Here is a 23,659-nt window from a genome sequence, read left to right as displayed (position 1 = left end):
TTGGATTTTCAGAAGCCCTTTGACAAGGTGCCACACATGAGGCTGCTAAAGAAAATAAGGGCCCATGCTATTACAGGAAATTTACATGCATGGATAGAAGATTGGCTGACTGGCAGGAGGCAAAGAGTGAGAGTAAAGTGGTCCTATTTGTGTTGGCTGCCGGTAACCAGTGGTTGGTGTCTTTTCAGTTTGTATGTCAATGATTTAGATGACAGAATTGATGGCTTTGTGGCCAAATTTGTGGATGATACAAAGCTAATTGGAGGAGCAGGTAGTGTTGAGAAAGCAGGGTGTCCACAGAAGGACTTTGACAGATTGAGAGAATGGGGAAGGAATATAGTGTAGTGAAGCGCATGGTCATGCATTTTGGTGAAAGGAATCAAAGTGTGGAGTCTGTGGTGAGGAAGGCAAATGCAATATTAGCATTCATTTCAAGAGGGCTAGAATACAAAAGCAAAGATGTAATGCTGAGACTTTACATGGGATTGGTCAGACTGCATTTGAAGTATTGTGAGCAGTTTTGGACCCTTTGTTCTAAGAAACGATGTGCTGGCATTAGAGAGGGAGGGTCCAGAGAGCATTCAAGAGAGTGATTCTGGGAATGGAAGGATTAACGTAGGAGGAGAGTTTGAAGGGTCTAGGTCTGTTCTCGCTGGAGATTAGAGGAATGAGGAGGAATCTTAGTGAGACCTATTAAATATTGAAAGGCCTAGATAAAGTTGATGTGGAGAGGATGTTTCTTATGATGAGGGAGTCTAGCACTAAAGGACACAACCTCAGAATAGAGGGACATCCAATTTGAACAGAAGTGAGGAAAAATTTCTTTAGCCATGGTGGCAAATCTGTGGATTTCATTGCCACAGATGGCTATGCAGGCCAAGTCATTGGGTATATTTAAGGTGGTGGTTGATAGGTTCTTGATTAGTCAGAGCAGGGGTCCCCAGCCTTTTGCACACCACGGACCGGTTTAATATTGATGATATTCTTGTGGACTGGACAACGGTGGGGGGTGGGGGGAGGTGGTGGTCAAGTTCAACAGTGCATGACAGGGAATGAGGAAAGGTGCAGCTGACTCATATCGTTTCATATCCCCAAATCATACCGTTTCCGCGTGGCCCGGTAGCAAATGCTCGTGCCTGGTGCCGGTCTGCGGCTCGATGGTTAAGGACCACTGAGTCAGGGCATCAGAGATTAGAGGGGGATGCAGGGTAATGAGTTGAGAAGGATATGGTGGAGCAGATTTGATGGTCTGAATGTCGTAATCCTTTGTCTTATGGTGTTATGAAGGCCTCAAACCTAGCACATAATGCCTAGGTCTGCCATGCAGCAGTGATCCTTGTCCTGTATACTCTGAGGTGTCTAGTCACCTCTAGAATAGTAAAGTGATCACAGTAAAATCCGTCTAAGTCCACTGTTAGAACTAATGTCAGTGTCTTCTCGCTTCCCTGACCAACATTCTCATTGCTGAGGCTTTAACTCAGCTCTGCTGGCAGGTCATGTATTTTTATTTATTTTGTTGTCTAAATTGTATATAATTAGTATTCAAATAACTTTAATTTGTCATATTTGTAACGTACTGTGCTGCTTCAAAAATCATTTGGAAAATTTAACCCATCTCCTGTAAAACCAAATAGTATTGTGGCATGCATTTCGTCCTATGGATACCCTCCATTCTTAGTTCAGCAGATGAGTTTAGTGATCTTTAATTCCCAGAGTCTTGTTAATAGTCTTTTATGGAATTTTGCATTTATCCGTACTAATGCTAGTTTCTTGTGATAATTCAGAGATTACTTAGGACCTGATAATTTTGTTCATGTGATTCACCAGGGGATGACATTTGTTCACCATGTCAGGGATCTTAATGTGTGACTCTTTGTAATCATAAATCAGTAAATTATACCGTAGAGTGAACCATTAGACATCCTCCCAAACTATTATAATTCTATTTTGCAGCTTTTGTCTGTAGCTTGGTTGATGATGGCTAGCTAATTATCAGGAGTACCATGCAGAGTTTTGAACTCCTATTTGAGGAAGGATATAAATGTTGAGAAGCCATTCAGAAAAGATTTGGTGAACTAAAACTTTAAAAATGTAGATTTTTAAAAAGATATTTGGACAGTCTAGGTTTGTAGCTGCTAAAGCAGCTACCTGGGGTCCATGAACCCCGCGGGTAATGGTACAGTTCCATGGCATAAAAGGTGGGGAACTTCTGTGCTAAAGGTTTGCAGCTCTTAAAGGGTGGTTGGTGCAGTCTTTGACTGTATTACACTTCATTAGCAAGGGGTTGAAAGTTTAACTGTGGATGAGGTTGCAGTGAGGTCAGTCATGATCTTATGGAATTGTAGAGGAGGTTTGAGGGACTGAGTGGCCTTTTGGAAAGTACATAATTAATCCAAGTACTATTTTAAATATATTGAGTGTTTCTACCCCTTTTTAACCAATGAGTTCCACACCAACTCTCATTTCCTCTCAAATGACCACTAATTAAATTTAGTGGTGTCTCTCTTAATAATTTACCCCTCTGGCGAGGAAAACGAGACCATTAATATTCATTGTTTTATTATTTTACCCTCTACCTTTGTTCCAAAGTTAGTAATCCATACCCAGCCTGGCCGTAGCCCCCCAATTGCAACTTTTCCAATATCAGCACAATCTGCCCTCCCATCCCATCCGTCCTGACGAAGGGTCTCGGCCTGAAACGTCGACTGCGCCTCTTCCTATAGATGCTGCCTGACCTGCTGCGTTCACCAGCAACTTTGATGTGTGTTGCTTGAATTTCCAGCATCTGCAGAATTCCTGTTGTTTGCTCCCATCCATTTGGTGCTTTTATATTCTTGCCTCTTTATGGTGCTTTTAGCTTTTTGTTTTTTGTCCTGCATGTTAGATGTTTAGGTCTAACATAAAATTAGCCAAATTTTGGCCTCTGTTTTGAATACTTGTCTTCAGTTTAACAGGTTAATATGTTTTGAGCACTTGTATTCTGTTTAACAGGTTAATATGGAAACAGCAAGATTTTTTAAATCTGACTTTGAAGAAAATGGATCAATGGACAACGTCTGTCTGTTTTTGAATCTTGCAAATGACCCAACGTAAGTAACAATTCTGTACTCTTGGCTCGCAACAGGTATGCTGTATGAATTAGACAGGTATCTGCAGTTGATGGGCATTGCCCATTTTAAAAAGATGGCAAGTGCCTCACTTTACTGTGGAAAACAGCAGAGGAATTGATAATTATCTTGGCTTTATTCTTAACTCAGCCTTTTTGTTGTGCACTGGTATTTCCCAGAAATATTTGGGATATTACTTTAGTCTTGTACAACTCATTGATATTACCACATTTAGTAAATAACTGATTTAGTTTCTGAGTCTTAAAGGACATTAAGAAACTGATCAAATCAAGCCTTTGAAGTGTTCTGAGAGAAGAATTAGAAAAGAACTATTTACTTCAAGTATGTTGATTGAGTAACAAATTGCATTTAGATACAAGTCTTAATATTTGAGGTGGAAAGAGGTGGCCGTACAGCCCACATGTTTGCTCTGCTGTTCAGTAAGATTGCGTCTTATCTTTTAACTCACTGCTGCTTTCCTGCACTAATCTTTTACAGTTACTTAACTTAGTTAATGTTTCTCAAAGTGTGACATCTGAGGTATTGGAACTTGAGACCAAAACATTAGGACCAAAGAGATGCTTTGAAAGGCCTCAGAGCAAGGTAAATATGGTAGACTAGAAAAATATTTTGTAGGGAAGTACCCTACAATCAACCATCCTCAGCTGTTTCATCAAAGACTTTCCTTCCGTCATAAGGTCAGAAGTGGGGGTGTTCGCAGATGACTGCACAATGTTCTGCACCATTCATGACTCTTCAGATAGTGAGGCAGTTTATACCCAAATGCAGTAGGACCTGCACAATATCCAGACTTGGGCTGACAAGTGGCAAATAACATATGAGCCATGCAAGTGTCAGGCAATAACCATCTCCAACAAGAGAGGCTCTAACCATCGTCCCTTGATATTCAGTGGCATCACCATCACTGAATCTCGTACCATTGACGTCCTGGGGGTTACCATTGACAGGAAACTGAACTGGTCTAGCCATATAAACTCTGTGGCTACCAGAGCAGGTCAAAGGGTAGGAATGCTGTGGCGTGTAACTCCCTTCCTGACTCCCCAAGGCCTGTCCACCATTAACAAGGCTCGGGTCAGGAGTGTAATATAATAATACTTGCCTGGATGAGTACAGCTCTATTAACACTCAAAAGCTTGATACCATCCAGTACAAGGCAGCCCACGTGATTGGTACCACTTCCACAAGCATCCAATCCCTCCACCATCGATGAGCAGTTACAGCAGTGTGTACTATCTGCAAGATGAACTGCAACAACACACCAAAGTTCCTGAGGCAGCACCTTCCAGACCCACGACTGCTGCCATCTAGAAGGATGAGAACAGCAGGTACCTGGGAACACCACTGCTTGGAAATCCCCCTCCAAATCACTCACTGTCCTGACTTGGAAACATAACACCATTCCTTCATTGTCGCTGGGTCAAAATCATGAATTCCCTCCTTAACAGCACTATGGGTATGCCCACACCTCAGGGACTGCAGAGGTTACAGAAGGCAGCTCATCACCAGTTTCTTGAGGGTAACTAGGGATAGGCAATAAGTGCTGGTTTAGCCTGCGACGCCCACACCCCGCAAATGAATTGGAGAAAAAAATCTGTGTATCAATATTTTATATATGTGTGTGTACAGAGAGACACAGAGAAAGAAAGAGAGAGGTGCGCGCACACACGCGCACACAGACACACACACACACACACGCACACGCGCACACAGACACGCACACAGACACACAGACACACACACGCACACAAAAAAGGAATATATACTAAAAATACAATCAAATGTTTCAGCCTTGGAATGGACTATTTAATTTTGTTACTTGATCAAAGGAAAAGGATTATAATGCCAAAATTAAGCAGTAAACTTTCTCAAGATTTGGGAAAAGAGATTTGGGCAGTAATAAGGGAAAACAGAATACGATATTAGGCTAGAGAAAAATATTGGGCACTATGGTAGTATAGTGGTTAGCACGATGCAATTACAGCTTGGGGCATCGGAGTTCAGAGTTCAATTCCAGTGTCCTCTGTAAGGAGTTTATATGTCCTCCTCATGGAACACATAGGTTTTCTCCAGGTGCTCTGGTTTCTTCCCGTGGTCCAAAGACATACCAGTTGGTAGATTAATTAGTCATTGTAAATTGTCCTGTATTTATGCTATGATTAAATCGGGTGTTTTTGGGCAGCTTAGCTCAAAGAGCCAAAACGGCCTATTCTGCATTCTATCTCTAAATTAAAAATAAATATATAAATATATAAAATAAGCTCTTAAGAGTTGAAGGACAGAGCAGACGTGGTACTTGAATGACCTACTTTTATTTGCTATACTGCTAATGTGGAAATAGAGAATTAGATGAGGGTTTGAGGTTTAGGGCCTTTGAGGCTCAAGGATTGTGAATTTTTAAAATTGGGCACAGGGTCAGTAACAAACCCAGGAGTCAAAAGGGTTTATACACTGTATAATTTTTGACCCTGGCTTAATTTTTCATTGAAATTAAATAGATTATTGCAGTCAAAGTGTGGTATTGACAGTTTTAAAGTTTTACTTCTGCACCACCTGTTTCAACTGCAGTATTTTGAGTTGAATGTTAATTTTCCAGTATGGTGAAACAAACTTAAATTGAATTATCCAACAGAATGGTCTGTCTTAAAGAGATCAGCCTCTGTACTTATTCTCAACTATCTCAGCTGCAATGCAATACTGTATTTTGTATGTATGTGCAGAAAAATTCTGAAATGTTTACACTCTAGGACTAGCAAAAGTATTGTAGACACTGATGGTTAACTTTGTTTCTCAACAGCATTGAACGCATTATTACTCCTCGCCTTGCACTGACCACTGCAGAGTACCTTGCCTACCAATGTGAAAAACATGTGCTGGTTATCTTAACAGACATGAGTTCTTATGCTGAAGCTCTGAGAGAGGTATGTGTGTTTTTTTTTTCTCCCAAAATGTTTATCCTGATGTTGGATAGCCTGCAAAGATTCAGAGAGAGACCAGAGTGAGGAGGCATGGTCACAGAATAAGGGGATGCCCATTTAAGATGAAGATCAAGCAGAACTTCTTTTGGTTTAGATTTTGTAACTCCATGCCACTTGAAAGAATTGGGTGCAAAGTGCTTGGGTATATTTAAAGTTGAGATAGATTTCTAATTAGTAAGGTAATCGATATCTAGGGAATGGGCAGGAGAGTGGATTTAGGAATGCTGGAACAGCAATGTCACTAATGAATGAAAGAGCAGGCTCAAGGTGCTGACTGGCCTATTCTACTAATTTTATTTGGAGATACAGTGAATAGGCCCTTATGGCGCTTTGAGCCGCACTACCCAGCAACCCAAATTTAACCCTAACTTAATCATGGGACAATTTACAATGATCAATTAAACTATCCATTAAACCTTTGGATTGTAGGAGGAAACTGGAGCACTCGGAGAAAACCCACACATTCCACGGGGAGGACGTATAAACTCCTTACAGAGGGTGGTGGGATTGATCTCCAAACTCTGCCCCAAGCTGTCATACGTTGCACCAACTGCTGTGCTACTGTGGTAGATGAAACAAAAATTGAGTTTGCTGCCAAGATCTGTGCTGTCTTCTCTGTTGTTATACAGAGAGCTCATGCTGCGCTAATTAAATATAATCATGATTTTCTGTCAATAATTGCTAGCTGTAGAAAAACACTGCAGTATATGTGTTATGCAGCAAGGTTCCTTAATCACCAAGTTTGGCATTCTGTGATGTGTGTTGAGGTCGGAGAAGGTTGGTGATCAACCAGAAAATGTCTCCTGGGTTCATCGTCATCGTAGTACTCATCCCTGGTGCTGCATGGAAGCATTAATGTGGGTTGTAGTATGTGCTAACATTTGAAAAGAGCCTTCCTTGCAAGAGATTCTGATTCATGCAAATGAATACCACTTCAATCAAGCTGATTTTTAGACTAACCTTTGAGTGTCTAATAGACATCTACCATACTATTGCAGAATACATAGTTTTGACAATTCAAAGGACGTCAAGTCAAGTCACTTTTTATTGTCATTTCTACCATAACTGCTGGTACAGAACCTCGTAAAAATGAGACAACATTTTCCAGGACCATGGTGCTACATGAAACAATACAAAAACTACACTGAACTACGTAAGAAAAAAAACACAAAAACTACACTAGACTACAGACCTACCCAGGACTGCATAAAGTGCACAAAACAGTGCAGCCACTACAATAAATAATAAATAATAAACAAGACAGTAGGCATAGTAAAGGGTATAGTAGGTTGGTGTCAAGCCAGGCTCTGGGTATTAAGGAGTCTGATGGCTTGGGGGAATAAACTGCTCCACAGTCTGGTTGTGAGAGCCTGAATGCTTCGGTGCCTTTTTCCAGATGGCAGGAGGGAGAAGAGTTTATATGAGGCGTGCGTGGAGTCCTTCATAATGCTGTTTGCTTTGCGGATGCAGCGTGTGGTGTAAATGTCTGTAATGGCGGGAAGAGAGACCCTGATGATCTTCTCAGCTGACCTCACTACCCACTGCAGGGTCTTGCGATCCGAGATGGTGCATTTTTGAACCAGGCAGTGATGCAGCTGCTCAGGATGCTCTCAATACAACCTCTGTAGAATGTGGTTGAGGATGGGGGGTGGGAGATGGACTTTTCTCAGCCTTCGCAGAAAGTAGAGACGCTGCTGGGCTTTCTTTGCTATGGAGCTGGTGTTGAGGGACCAGGTGAGATTCTCTGCCAGGTGAACACCAAGAAATTTGGTGCTCTTAACGATCTCTACGGAGGAGTCGTCAATGTTCAGCAGAGAGTGGTAGCTCCGTGTCCTCCTGAGGTCAACAGCCATCTCTTTTGTTTACATTCAGAGACAGGTTGTTGGCTCTGCACTAGTCCGTTAGTCGCTGCACCTCCTCTCTGTATGCTGACTCATCACTTTTGCTGATGAGACCCACCACGGTCGTGTCATCGGTGAACTTAATGATGTGGTTCGAGCTGTGTGTTGCAGCACAGTCGTGGGTCAGCAGAGTGAACAGCAGTGGACTGAGCACACAGCTCTGGGGGGCCCCCGTGCTCAGTGTGATGGTGTTGGAGATGCTGCTCCCGATCCGGACTGACTGAGGTCTCCCAGTCAGGAAGTCTAGGATCCGGTTGCAGAGGGAGGTGTTCAGGCCCAGTAGGCTCAGCTTTCCAATCAGTTTCTGAGGAATGATTGTGTTGAATGCTGAACTGAGGTCTATGAACAGCATTCAAATGTACGTGTCCTTTTTGTCCAGGTGGGTTAAGGCCAGGTGGAGGGTGATGGCAATGGCATCATCTGTTGAATGGTTGGGACGGTACACAAACTGCAGGGGGTCCAGTGAGGGGGGCAGCAGGGACTTGATGTGCCTCATGACGAGCCTCTTGAAACACTTCATGATGATGAATGTGAGAGCAACGCGACGGTAGTCGTTGAGGCAGGACAGTGACGACTTCTCGGCATGGGGACGATGGTGGCGGCCTTGAAGCACGTAGGAACGACGGCGCTGCTCAGGGAGATGTGGGAGATGTTGAAGATGTCAGTGAGAATATCTGCTAGCTGGTCTGCACATCCTCTAAGCACTCTGCCAGGAATATTTTCTGGTCCAGCAGCCTTCTGTGGGTTGACCCTGCGCAGGGTTCTCCTCACATCGGCCATGGTAAGACACAGCACCTTGTCATTTGGAGGAGGGGTGGTCTTCCTCGCCGCCACATCATTATCTGCCTCAAACCGGGCGTAGAAGTTGTTCAGCACATCTGGGAGGGAGGCATCACCAGCACAGGCAGGTGATGTTGTCCTGTAGTTGGTGATGTCCTGAATGCCTTTCTACATGTGCCATGTGTCTCCGCTGTCCTGGAAGTGGCTGTGGATTCGCTGAGCATGTGCACGCTTTGCCTCTCTGATGGCCCGCAGTCTCTCCCAATTTTATTAATGGAGGTCAAACATCGAGATGGATTATCAGTATATTAACTACTGTGAGTAGAGCATGAAAAGGTTTCCAGCTTGCTGAGTGCTCAGAACTTTGGTTCATCCTAGATTTTGGAAATAGAATAATTTTAATATTTTGTCAAGGAGAGCTACGTTTGCAGAATGGAAACAAACGAGCTTTCCTCAGAGATGTTCTGGGGATGTTCTAGATCAGGGGTCCCCAACCTTTTTTATGCCACTGACCAATAATATTAAGCAAGGGATCTGTAGACCATCAGGTTGGGAACCCCTATTCTAGAAGAACTAGTGTGGAGTGTCCACTTGCTTCAAAAAGGCAACAATTATACCAGTGCCTAAGAAGAATAATGTGGGCTGCCTTAATGTCTATCACATCTACAATGATGAAATGCTTTGAGAGGTTGGTCATGACTAGACTGAACTCCTGCCTCAGCAAGGACCTGGACCCATTGCAATTTGCCTATCGCCACAATAGGTCAATGGCAGAAGCAATCTCACGGGCTCTCCACACGGCTTTAGACCACCTGGACAACACAAGCACCTATGTCAGGATGCTGTTCATCGACTATAGTTCAGCATCTTTCCCACAACCCTGATTGAGAAGTTGCAGAACCTGGGCCTCTGTACCTCCCTCTGCAATTGGATCCGCGACTTCCTAACCGAAAGACCATAATCTGTGCAGACTGGTGATAGTATATCCTCCTCACTGATTGGTACACCTCAGGGGTGTGTGTTTAGCCCACTGCTCTACTCTCTATATACATATGACTGTGTGGCTAGGCATAGCTCAAATACCTTCTATAAATTTGCTGACAAGTACAATCATTGTGGGTAGAATCTCAGGTGGTGACGAGGGGGCGTACAGCAGTGAGATATGCCAACTAGTGGAGTGGTGCCGCAGCAACAACCTGGCACTCAACGTCAGTAAGACGAAAGAGCTGATTGTGGACTCTGGGAAGGTTAAGACGAAGGAACACATACCAATCCTCATAGAGGGATCAGAAGTGGAGAGAGTGAGCAGTTTCAAGTTCCTGGGTGTCAAGATCTCTGAGGATCTAACCTGGTTCCAACATATTGATGTAGTTATAAAGAAGGCAAGACAGCCTTCTTAGGAGTTTGAAGAGATTTGGCATGTCAACAAAAACGCTCAAAAATTTCTATAGTTGTACCGTGGAGAGCATTCTGACAGGCTGCATCACTGTCTGGTATGGAGGGGCTACTGCACAGGACTGAAAGAAGCTGCAGAAGGTTGTAAATCTAGTCAGCTCCATCTTGGGTACTTGCCTACAAAGTACCCAGGACATTTTTTAGGGAGCGGTGTCTCAGAAAGGCAGCATCCATCATTAAGGACCTCCAGCACCCAGGGCATGCCCATTTCTCACTGTTACCATCAGGTAGGAGGTACAGAAGCCTGAAGGCACATACTTAGCGATTCAGGAACAGCTTCTTCTCCTCTGCCATCCGATTCCTAAATGGACATTGAATCTTTGGAAACTACCTCACTTTTTTAAAAATATGCAGTATTTCTGTTTTTGCACGTTTTTAAAATCTATTCAATATACATAATTGATTTAATTGTTCATTTATTATTATTATTTTTGTTATTTATATTTTTTCTCTGCTTGATTATGTACTGCATTGAACTGCTGCTGCTAAGTTAACAAACTTCACGTCACATGCCAGTGATAATAAACTTGATTCTGATTGCATTATCAAGAATACATCCTCTTTGCAAGTTAGTATATTGTTTGGGAATGTCACCAGAACCTTGTGGATATGGTGACATTAGCAGATGACCAAACTGGATGCTCTGCAGGGTTTCTTACTCTACATCTGAACTTCTCTGCTTGCATCCATGTAGCTAATTGGCCTGAATTCACCACACCTTCATACCAGCTATCTTGACTGCCTTTTATTTCAGATTTTCTGCATTACTATTTTAGTCTCCAAAGAAACTCTGCAATGTGTGTAGACCCCATTATCCAGTGTTTACCATTGTTACTTTGTATTTCAGCAATGACTATTTCATCAGGCAGAACTTGAAGTGATTTGTAAATAGTTGGTATTAAAAGCTTACAAGTTGTTTGTCTTTTCTTAAGGTTTCAGCAGCTCGAGAAGAAGTGCCTGGTCGTCGAGGTTTCCCTGGTTATATGTATACAGATCTGGCCACCATTTATGAACGAGCTGGACGTGTTGAGGGTAGAAATGGGTCCATCACACAGATTCCCATCCTCACTATGCCAAATGATGGTGAATATAGACAGTGTATTTTGATCTGATCTAGAAAAACAAGTGTTAAACTTTTAAAAAAAAAACAAGTGTCATATATTTGATATATAGAAATGCGAAGTGATGCATTTGGGGGGAAATGAGTACAGGTAAAATAAATGAGACAATTTTAAGCAATGTGCAAGGAAAAAAAACAGTCATTTCATCCAACTGCTCTTCCTTCTTCCTTTCCTTGCACCCTTTACTTCCTTCCTCCAGCTTTCTTTCTCTCACTCTTTACCTCCCCACTTGCCTTTCCCACTCTGAATTCTATCTAAAGAAGGCAGGACAAGTTGATTTGACTGGTACTAAAAGCACAAACCTCAATCCTGAAGAATGGTCTTGGCCCGAAACATTGACTGTTTATTCATTTCCATTGATACTGCCTGACTGGCTGAGTTCCTCCAGCATTTTGTGTGTGTTACCTTGAACCCAGAAAGTGTGATACTATTCTCAATCTCTCTTGCATACTTATTCATTTCCTAGAACCATCCTTTTGTCAAGATCTCAAGCCCTTGTAAAAATTGCAGAAAGAGTTTTGTAGAACAAGACAGAGGATAAGAGATGTCATTCAGATGCAGAGTTACAAAATGGGTCTTTAGGCCCAAGTGTCCATGCTGACCAAGATTCCTGTTTAGGATGGTTCCATTTCTTCATGATTAGTCCATATCTCTTGAAGTCTTTCCTATCCATGTACATATCGAAGTACCTTATGAATGTTAATGTGCTTGCCTTAACCACTTCATCTGGCAGCTTATTCCATGTCTCGAGCCCCCTATTACTCTGTCCTCTCTCACCTTAAACCTATGCCCTGCCCCACCCAACTCTATGAAAAAGACTGCACAGTCATCCCATATATACCAGTAATTTTATACACCTCTATGAGATCATTCCTCATTCTCCTACACTTCAGTAAAGAAAAGTCCCAACCTGCTCAAACTCTTCATAATTTGGTCCATTGCAACATCCTTATAAATCATTGCACTTTTTCTAGCTTAGAACCATAGAACATTACAGCAGAGAAATAGGCCTTTTGACCCTTGGCTGTGCCGAACCATTTTTCTGCCTAGTCCCACTGACCTGCACCTGGGCCATATCCCTTTTTCTTAAATGTTAAAAGTGTGCCCGCGTTTACCACTTCATCTGGCAGCTCATTCCACTCCCTGTGAGAAGAAGCCACCCCCCACCCCATATTCACTTTAAACTTTTCCCCCTTCACCTTTAACCCATGTCCTCTTTTTTTTTTCTCCCCTAGCCTCAGTGGGAAAAGCCTGCTTGCATTCACTTTATCTATACCCATCTTAATTTTATATACCTCTATCAAATCTCTCCTCATTCTTCTATGCTCCAGGGAATAAAATCCTAACCTATTCAACCTTTCTCTGTAACTCAGTTTCTCAAGTCCTGGCAACACCCTTGTAAACCTTCTCTGCACTCTTTCAACCTTATTAATATCCTTCCTGTAACTTGGTGACCAAAACTGTACACAGTACTCCAAATTCAGCCTCACCAGTGCCTTATACAACTTCACCATAACATTCCAACTCTTATACTCAATACTTCGATTTATAAATGTACCAAAAGCTCTCTTTATGACCCTATCTACCTGTGATGCCACTTTTAGGGAAATTTGTATCTGTATTCCCAGATCCCTCTGTTCTACTGCCCTCCTCAGTGCCCTACCATTTACCTTGTATGTTTTACCTTGGTCTGTCCTTCCAAAGTGCAATACCTCACACTTGTCTGTATTAAACTCCATCTGCCATTTTTCAGCCCATTTTTCCATCTGGTCCAAATCCCTCTGCAAGCTTTGAAAACCTTCCTCACTGTCCACTACACCTCCAATCTTTGTATCATCAGCAAAACTGCTGATCCAATTTACCGCATTGTCATCCAGATCACTGATATAGATGGCAAATAACAATGGACCCAGCACTGATCCCTGTGGCACACCACTAGTCACAGGCCTCCACTCAGAGAAGCAATTCTCTACTACCACTCTTTGGCTTCTTCCATTGAGCCAATGTCTAATCCAATTTACCACCTCTCCATGTATACCTAGCGACTGAATCTTCCTAACTAACCTCCCATGCGGGACCTTGTCATAGGCCTTACTGAAGTCCATGTAGACAACATCCACTGCCTTCCCTTCATCCACTTTCCTGGTAACCTCCTGGAAAAACTCCAATGGATTGGTCAAACATGACCTACCACGCACAAAGCCATGTTGACTCTCCCTAATAAGTCCCTATCTATCCAAATACTTGTAGATCCTATCTCTCAGTACTCCTTCCAATAATTTACCTACTATCGACGTCAAATTTACCGGCCTATAATTTCCCGGATTACTTTTAGAGCCTTTTTTAAATAACGGAACAACATGAGCTATCCTGCAATCCACCAGCACCTCACCCGTAGATACCAACATTTTAAATACATCTGCCAGGGTCCCTGCAATTTCAACACTAGTCTCCTTCAAATTCCGAGGGAATACCCTGTCAGGTCCTGGGTATTTATCTACTCTGATTTGCCTCAAGATAGCAAGCACCTCCTCCTCCTCAATCTGTATAGGTTCCATGACCTCACTACTTGTTTGCCTTATTTCCATTGACTCCATGCCAGTTTCCTTAGTAAATACAGACGCAAAAAACCCGTTTAAGATCTCCCCCATTTCTTTTGGATCCATACATAGCCGACCACTCTGATCTTCAAGAGGACCAATTTTATCCCTTACTATCCTTTTGCTCTTAATATATCTGTAGAAGCTCTTTGGATTATCCTTCACCTTGACTGCCAAAGCAACCTCATGTCTTCTTTTAGCCCTCCTGATTTCTTTCTTAAGTTTTTTTTGCACTTTTTATACTCCTCAAGCACCTTATTTGCTCCCTGTTTCCTATACATGTCATACATCTCTCTCTTCTTCTTTATCAGAGTTCCAATATCCCTTGAGAACCAAGGTTCCTTATTCTTATTCACTTTGTCTTTAATCCTGACAGGAACATACAAACTCTGCACTCTCAAAATTTCTCCTTTGAAGGCCTCCCACTTACCAATCACATCCTTGTCAGAGAACAACCTGTCCCAATCCATGCTTTTTAGATCCTTTCTCATTTCTTCAAATTTGACCTTTTTCCAGTTTAGAACCTCAAATCAAGGACCAGATCTATCTTTATCCATGATCAAGTTGAAACTAATGGAGTTATAATCACTGGAACCAAAGTGTTCCCCTACACACACTTACGTCACCTGTCCTAACTCGTTTCCTAATGGGAGATCTAATATTGCATCCTCTCCAGTTGGTACGTATATATATTGATTTAGAAAACTTTCCTGAACACATTTTAGAAACTCTTAACCCGTCTAGATCTTTAACAGTATGGGAATCCCAGTCAATATGTGGAATATTAAAATCCCCTACTATCACAACTTTATGTTTCCTGCAGTTGTCTGCCATCTCTCTGCAGATTTGCTCCTCCAATTCTTGCTGACTATTGGGTGCTCTATAATACAATCCCACTAATGTGGTCATACCTTTCCTGTTTCTCAGCTCCACCCATATTGGCCTCGGTAGACAAGCCTTCTAATCTGTCCTGCCTGAGCACTGCTGTAACATTTTTCCTGACAAGCAATGCCACCCCCCCCCCCACCCTTCATTCCTCCTCTTCTATCACATCTGAAACATTGGAACCCTGGAACATTAAGCTGCCAGTCCTGCCCCTCCTGCAGCCAAGTTTCACTAATGGCTATGATGTCGTAATTCCATGTTTCAATCCACACCCTCAGCTCGTCAGCCTTCCCCACAGTACTCCTTGCATTGAAATAGACAGACCTCAGAAGATTATTACCACCACACACAACCCTTCTATTTGTAACTTTGCATGAACTTTTAACATCATTTATTTTCACCCCTGCTCCACTATCTGCTCTGGCACTCTGGTTCCCATCCCCCTGCAAATCTAGTTTAAACCCTTCCCAGTAGCACTAACAAACCTCCCTGCAAGGATATTGGTCCCCCTGTAGTTCATGTGTAACCCGTCTCTCTTGTACAAGTCCCACCTGACCCAGAAGAGGTCCCAATGATCCTGAAATCAGAAACCCTGCCCCATACACCAGTTCCTCAGCCACATGTTCATCCGCCAGAGCATCCTATTCCTACCCTCACTGGCACGTAGCACAGGTAGCAATCCTGAGATTACCACCCTCGAGGTCCTGCTTTTTAACTTCCTACCAAGCTCTCTATACTCACTCTTCAGGACCTCCTCACTCTTTCTTTCTACGTCATTGGTACCGATGTGTACCATGACATCTGGCTGATCACCCTCCCACTTCAGAATGCTGTGCACGCAATCAAAGACATCCCTGACCCTGGCACCTGGGAGGCAACAAACCATCTGGGAGTCTCTGTCACGACCACAGAACCTCCTTTCTGTACCTCTGACTATCGAGTCCCCTATCACTGCCGCTCTCCTCTTCTTCCACTCTCCCTTCTGCACTACAGAACCAGACTCAGTGCCAGAGATCTGGCTGCTGCAGCTTGTCCCAGGTAAGTCATCCCCCCAACAGTATCCAATGCGGTATACTTGTTGTTGAGGGGAATGGCCACAGGGGAACCCTGCTCCGCCTGCCCTTTCCCCTTCCCTCGCCTGACGGTAACCCAATTACCTGTCCGCTGCTCTTTTGGCGTAACTACCTTCCTGAAGCTGCCATCTATAAACACCTCATTCTCCCAAATGATCCGGAGGTCATGCAGCTCCTGCTGCCGTCCACTAACACGGTTTGTTGGGAGCTTCAGCTGGATGCACTTCTTGTAGGTGTCGTTGTCAGGGACACTGGAGGTCTCCCTGACTTCCCACATGCTGGCCTTCATAACAAGGGGAATTGAGTATAAGAGCAAAGAGGTCGTTCTGCAGCTGTACAGGGCCCTGGTGAGACCTCACCTGGAGTACTGTGTGCTGTTTTGGTCTCCAAATTTGAGGAAGGACATTCTTGCTATTGAGGGAGTGCAGCGTAGGTTCACAAGGTTAATTCCTGGGATGGCGGGACTGTCATATGTCGAAAGATTGGAGCGACTGGGCTTGTATACTCTGGAACTTAGAAGGCTGAGAGGGGATCTTATTGAAACATATAAGATTATTAAGGGATTGGACACACTGGAGGCAGGAAGCATGTTCCCGCTGATGGGTGAGTCCAGAATCAGAGGCCACAGTTTATGAATTAGGGATAGGCCATTTAGAATGGAGTTGAGGAAAAACTTTTTCACCTAGAGAGTGGTGGATATATGGAGCTCTGCCCCAGAAGGCTGTGGAGGCCAAGTCTCTGGATGCTTTCAAGAAAGAGATGGATAGAGCTCTTAAAGATAGTGGAATCAAAGGTTATGGGGATAAGGCAGGAACTGGATACTGATTGTGGATAATCAGCCATGATCACAGTGAATGGCGGTGCTGGCTCGAAGGGCCAAATGGCCTACTCCTGCACCTATTGTCTATCCTGCAAGAGAAGCATTCCAACGTCTTGCCTGGCATTCTCTCTACTCTAAACAAACAAAACAAAACTTACCGGAACCTACCCTTGCCTCTGCCTGTTCACGCCGAAGCCTGTTGAGCCAAAGCCATCCCACTCTGCTCCCTCTCATGCTGCTGCCCGCTGTATATGGTGGTCTTTTTTTAAACCTTTGGCGCTCTATGTCAAGGGTCCCCAACCTTTTTTGCACCGCGGACCGGTTTAATATTGATAATATTCTTGCGGACCGGCCAGGTGGGGGGTGGTGGTGGTGTCAAGTAGGGTTAAACTCACCTCAACATGTCTCTTATAGTTAGGGTTGCCAACTTTCTTACTCCCAAATAAGGGACAAAAGTAGTAGTCAAATCCTGGGACACTTTACTCCGGGGAAAAACTACGAAGACCATGAAGCCTTGCATGGGCACCTGTGTGCGCAAGCGCGTACGTGCCGATTTCTTTTCCACAAATCGGTTTTGCCTTTATCTTCCTGACTATACTGTACATACATTATTTCTACTTTATATAGGCTGTGTATTTATCATATTATTCCTGCTTTTACTATATGTTAGTGTTATTTTCGGTTTTATGTGTTATTTGGTAGGTTTTTTTTGGGTCTGGGAATGCTCAAAAATTTTTCCCATATAAATTAATGATAATTGCTTCTTCGTTTCACACCATTTCGGCACAAAGGGTTTCATAAGAACGCTCTACCTTAGCAGGGGAAATACCGGACAAGAGCAGTTCCGTATGGGACAAAGCAATTTAGCCCAATATACGAGATGTCCTGGCAAGCACGGGACAGTTGGCAATCCTATGTTCAAGTTCAACAGTGCGTGACAGGGGATGAGGAAAAGGTGCAGCTGACTGGTATCGTTTCCTCGTGGCCCGGTACTGGTCCAGGGCCTGGTGATTGGGGACCGCTGCTCTATGTCATGCACCTGTGCAGTCTACCCTCTTTTCCCCGAGCAGTGTTAAAACAAAGTCTTCTCTCCGAGATTCCTACTCCTTCTCTCTCGGCCTCTTGCTCATAATGGCATTTTTCCTGTAGCAGAATGACCAAATCTGCACATAATATAATACTCCAACTTTTATGCCACAGGAACCATATACTTGAACTCCAAGATCCCCAGGGTTTCCCCCTGTTGTACAATGCTTAAAGTAGTAGTTGGGTTCATTTCTTTGATGCAAAAAAGATTAAAGTAAGATAAATAGAACTGTTGAAAATTGAGTGTTTGTACACATAGAATACTGTTTACATTGGAGATGGCATGAAGATGGTCTCAGTAATTGGATGACATATCTAATGTGCCTCTGAAAATTAGAGGAAGACATTTTTAAAAATGCAGTTTGTGATATGAACTTTAATCTATTATTGCTATGGATCTGGATTTGATAGAAGGGTTCAAAGGGCAATTCTGTATGTGCTTGCAATAAGTAAATGATGTGCAAGGTATTGAGGATGAATAAATCTTTTAAAGTTGTGGCTCATGGTAATTGGTTTATTATTGTTACAACTACTAAGATACAGTGAAAAGCTTTTGTTTGAATTCCATCCAGGCAGATCATTCCACACACAAGTACATCAAGGTAGTACAAAGAAAAAGGAAACAGTACAGAATAGTAGTACAGCTACAGAGAAAGTGCAGGGCAAGGGCATGACAAGATAGATTGAGAGATTAAGAGTTCAACTATATTGTTTGAGGTCCATTCAAGGATATTAAAGCAGCAGGAGTGAAAGTGTCCTTGACCTTGGTGGCAGGTGTTCTCAAGCTTTTGTATCTTGTACCCAATGTGAAGGGGAAGCAGAGTCACCTTATGACCTGAAGGCCTCAAGTGCTGTATGGTTCTCTGGTAGAATTGACTACAAATCCTGCCATTATCTTTTTTCTGAAATACATTTTTTTGGATTGTGGAAGTGTGTATCGAATGCTGGCTTACCGTTGAAATTAAATGATTATCAAATAATTAACTGAATCACTATATATCTGTTGCTATTCATTGTAGATATTACTCATCCGATTCCTGATTTAACTGGATACATCACAGAAGGGCAAGTCTATGTTGACCGGCAGTTACACAATAGACAGGTAACCATTTAGAAGGTATATTTTTAGAAGGTTCTGTAAGTTTGTGAAATTCATTTCTGGATGGAGCAAAACTGAAAAGGAAGTGAAACACACATTTTAATTCCACGTCCCATTCCCATTCTGATATGTCTATCCACGGCTGCCTCTACTGTCAAGATGAAGCCACACTCAGGTTGGAGGAACAATACATTATATTCCGTCAGGGTAGCCTCCAACCTGATGGCATGAACATTGACTTCTCTAACTTCTGTTAATGCCCCACCTCCCCTTCGTACCCCATCCCTTATTATTATTTTTTCTTTTCCCCTTTTTTCTATCTTTTTTTGTCCCTCTGTCCCTTTCACTATAACTCCTTGCCCATCCTCTGGGCTTTCCTCCCCCCTCCCCCTTTCTTTCTCCCTAGGCTTCCCGTCCCATGATCCTGTCCCTTCTCCAGCCTCGTATCCCTTTTGCCAATCAATTTTCCAGCTCTTAGCTCCATCCCTCCCCCTCCTATCTTCTCCTATCATTTCGGATCTCATCCTCCCCCTCCCACTTTCAAATCTCTTACTATCTCTTCTTTCAGTTAGTCCTGACGAAGGGTCTTGGCCCAAACGTCGACTGTACCTCCTCCTAGAGATGCTGCCTGACCTCCTGCGTTCACCAGCATTTTTTGTGTGTGTTGCAGGAAATAACATTGGTTAGTTTTGTGAATCATTTTTATTCTCTTTTTACAGAAAGGAAGTATTTGTTTACTACATAATGCTAAGGCTGAAGTTGTTATCGATTAGGAGACTGAATAAGCTAGCATTCTTGAGAAGAGAGAAAACAGGAAATCCATAGGAAATCTTTATCATGATGAAAGGATTTAAGATGGTTGCTGTAGCGATTCCGCTTTGAAAGAAAGGCCAGAATTAGAGGTCAAATTTTATATCATCGCGAAAAAATATATAGTAGGGAATGCTGCAAAATTGTTTCAGGGAACATAGAAACCATAGAAACTACAGCACAGAAACAGGCCTTTTGGCCCTTCTTGGCTGTGCCGAACTATTTTCTGCCTAGTCCCACTGACCTGCACACGGACCATATCCCTCCATACACCTCCCATTCATGTATCTGTCCAAGTTATTCTTAAATGTTAAAAAGAACCCGCATTTACCACCTCGTCTGGCAGCTCATTCCATACACCCACCACTCTCTGTGTGAAGAAGCCCCCCCACTAATGTTCCCTTTAAACTTTTCCCCCCTCATCCGTAACCCATGTCCTCTGGTTTTTTTCTCCCCTTGCCTCAGTGGGAAAAGCCTGCTTGCATTCACTCTGTCCATACCCATCATCATTTTATATATCTCTATCAAATCTCCCCTCATTCTTCTACGCTCCAGAGAATAAAGTCCTAACCTATTCAACCTTTCTCTGTAACTGAGTTTCTCAAGTCCTGGCAACATCCTTGTAAACCTTCTCTGCACCCTTTCAACCTTATTTATATCCTTCCTGTAATTTGGTGACCAAAACTGAACACAATACTCTAGATTCGGCCTCACCAATGCCTTATATGGTTAGAATATGAAAATAACTGTCCACTACTCAGGCAAATGAGCAGTCAAAAAGAATCTGTTTGGCCTTTTTCCTAAAGTCATAGCATTCGCTGCAAAATAGATGTCCGGCCAATAGTGAAATGAACATTGGGAAACCCCTTGTTGGAATAAGCACTGGTTCAATTGAAGACTGCAGTGTGGAGACATGATTGACAGAGATGAAAGAAATGAGTGGTAACATTTTTAAAGAGTTGTGGCTCTGAATACACTATTTTGTAATAGTCATACAGTACAATGATGCATACTTCATTTAATACGAAAAGTATTCAACCCTTTCAACCCCCTCCCCCCCCCCCCGGAAGTCTTTATGTTTTCTGGTTTTACAACATTGAATCACAGTGGATTTAATTTGGCTTCTTCTTTTGATCAACAGAAAAAGACTCATGTCAAAGTGAAAACAAATCTCTACAAAGTAATCTAAATTAATTACGACTATAAAACACAAAATAATTGATTGCGTAAGCATTCACCCCCTTTAATATGACATACCAAATCATCATTGGTGCAGCAAATTGGTTTTAGAAGTCACAAAATTAGTTAAATGGAGATCTGTTTTTGGAAACCTGTGAGAAATCGAAGTATTTCAATTGATTATAGTAAAAGTACACCTGTATCTGGAAGGTTCAACTGCTGGTAAGTCAGTATCCTGGCAAAACTACACCATAAAGACAAAAGAACACTCCAAGCAACTCGGTGAAAAAGTTATTGAAAAGCACAAGTCAAGAGATGGATACAAGAAGATTTCCAAGTCACTGAATATCCCTTGGAGTACAGTTAAGTCAATCAGCAAGAAATGGGAAGAATATGGCACAGCAGTAAATCTGCTTATAGTGAGCCGTCCTCAAAAACTGAGTGACCGTGCAAGAAGGGGACCAGTGAGGGAGGCCACCAAGAGACCTATGACAACTCTACAGGAGGAGTTACAAGCTTCAGTGTCTGAGATGGGACAGACTGCACATACAACAACTGTTCACCAGTCATAGCTTTATAGGAGAGTGGCAAAGAGAAAGCCACTGTGGGGGCGGGAGAGATCTCATGAATTCTTGGCTAAAGTTTGCCTGTAGGCATGTGGGAGACTCTGAAGTCAGCTGGAAGAAGGTTCTATGGTCTGATGAAATGAAAATTCAAGCTTTTTGGCTATCATGCAAAACTCTATGTTTGGTAGAAGCTTAACACTGCACATCATCAAAAATGCACCATCCCTGCCATGAAGCATGTTGGTGGCTGCATCATGCTGTGGGGATGCTTCACTGCAGCAGGCCCAAGAAGACTTGTGAAGATAGAGGGTAGGATGATTGCAGCAAAATACAGGGAAATCCTGGAGAAAAACCTGATGCAGTGTGCAAGAGAACTGCGACTTTGGAGAAGATTTGTTTTCCATCTACACAAGAGTGGCTTAAAAACAACAAAGTTAATGTCCTCAAGTAGCTAAGTCAGAGTCCAGACCTCAATCCAATTGAGAACATGTGAATGGACTTGCAAAGCGCTGTTCACTCACAATCCCCATGTAATCTGACAGAGCTTGAGCAGTTTTGTAGAGAAGGGTGGAGAACAATTGCAATGTCAGGATGTGCAAAGCTGATAGAAAGCTATCCACACACTCAAGGCTGTAATGAGACCATAAGACATGGGAGCAGAGTTAGGCCATTTGGCCCATTGAGTCTACTCTACCATTCAGTCATGGCTGATCCTATTTCCCCTCTGCAGCCTCACTCCCTGGCCTTCTCCTCATATCCTTTGATGCCGTGTGCTATCAAGAACCTATCAAGCTCCACCTTAAAAACACTCAATGGCCTGGCACCTGTAGTCACCTGCGGCAACAAATTCCACAAATTCACTACCCTCTGGCTAAAGAAATTTCTCTGCATCTGTCGTGAGGCTGTGCCCTCTTGTCCTCGACTTCCCCACCATGGGAAACATCCTTTCTACATTGCTGCCAAAGGTGCATTGACTAAACGCTGACTTGACGGGAGTGAGTAATTATGCAATGAATTATTTTGAGTTTAATAATTGTGATAAATTTAGACCAATTTGTAGAAATTTGTTTTCACTTTGACATGAAAGAGTCTTTTGATCAGTGTCAAAAAAGTCAAATTAAGTCCACTGTGATTCAATGTTGTAAAACAATAAAACTTGAAACAACAATAACACTTCCAAGGGGAGGTAAATGATTTTACAGCAAGTTCTGTTTTACAGATATATCCTCCTATTAACGTATTACCATCACTATCCCGATTAATGAAGTCTGCCATAGGAGAAGGTATGACACGCAAAGATCATCCAGATGTGTCTAATCAGCTGGTAAGATTTATAAACAGCTAAATATCTAAAATAAGTGGTTTCAGAAATGAGGTGTTATCTAAAATTAAATATGTACTATTTTTGTTACCCCTTATGGACAAATACAGAATTCTGAAGTTTAAGCATGTATTGCGCCAAGGTAATCCTGTTTAGTTGGGAGTGGGGTGTGAGATTTAGTATATGAAATGATTTTGCTTTACACAAATCTCTGACAGGTTATAATACTAAAATTTTACTTTTGCAAGCAGATTTGCAAGGTAACATCTCCCCACTATGCTTCCTGTAAACATAGTAAGCCCTATTTAACTCGTATCCATCACACAGCTGAAACATATTTGGTACTGGTCATTGTAAATGTGATGGGAATATTTTGACTAATCGATCGAGGATCAACTTTATTTGCCATATGCATTTACATGTACAGTGGATTCCAGTTAATTGGAACCACTACTTTACAAAATCAGTGCAGACACCTAATGCAGACTGCCTTCATACGATGCTTTCGGTGATTGCATCTTCCAAATCTGTGTTTTCATTGTAACATTCAAGACTATAGTCAACACCTTAATTCTTCATAGTCCTAACTTGAAGTAGTGAAATAGTTTCATTTACACACAGCCATTTCTGGCATCTCCAAGCCTGAATGCTTAAAACCACAGTGTGCAGAAGAGTTTGGAGTAGTGGGTGGCTAACTAGGTTGGTTGATTAGATTAACCTCCTGGGGAAAGAAACTTTTAAGGTGGAGTTAAGTTTTTGTTTTAATAGCCCAATAGTACTTTCCAGAAGGGAGTATTTAGAAAAGACAGTTTGCTGATTGGGTAGTGTCAGAAGTGATTTTTTTCTAGCCCACTTTGTTC

The 23,659-nt window shown here is 42.5% G+C and overlaps 1 protein-coding gene across 1 annotated transcript in view; it reads left to right on the top strand.

Annotated features, from left to right (window-relative positions):
- Positions 1 to 23,659, top strand: part of atp6v1ba (ATPase, H+ transporting, lysosomal, V1 subunit B, member a) — a 92,340-nt gene that overhangs the window by 64,548 nt on the left and 4,133 nt on the right. Inside the window, exons 8-12 of the mRNA XM_063072048.1 lie at positions 2,992 to 3,089; positions 5,923 to 6,046; positions 11,172 to 11,322; positions 18,844 to 18,926; positions 22,698 to 22,802. Of these exons, the coding sequence (XP_062928118.1) occupies positions 2,992 to 3,089; positions 5,923 to 6,046; positions 11,172 to 11,322; positions 18,844 to 18,926; positions 22,698 to 22,802 (561 nt within the window). The remainder of the gene's footprint in view (positions 1 to 2,991; positions 3,090 to 5,922; positions 6,047 to 11,171; positions 11,323 to 18,843; positions 18,927 to 22,697; positions 22,803 to 23,659) is intronic.

The sequence above is a fragment of the Mobula hypostoma genome, chromosome 19, assembly GCF_963921235.1.
Source record: "Mobula hypostoma chromosome 19, sMobHyp1.1, whole genome shotgun sequence".
Lineage (NCBI taxonomy): Eukaryota > Metazoa > Chordata > Chondrichthyes > Myliobatiformes > Myliobatidae > Mobula > Mobula hypostoma.
This window is presented reverse-complemented; position numbering and strand designations above follow the sequence as displayed.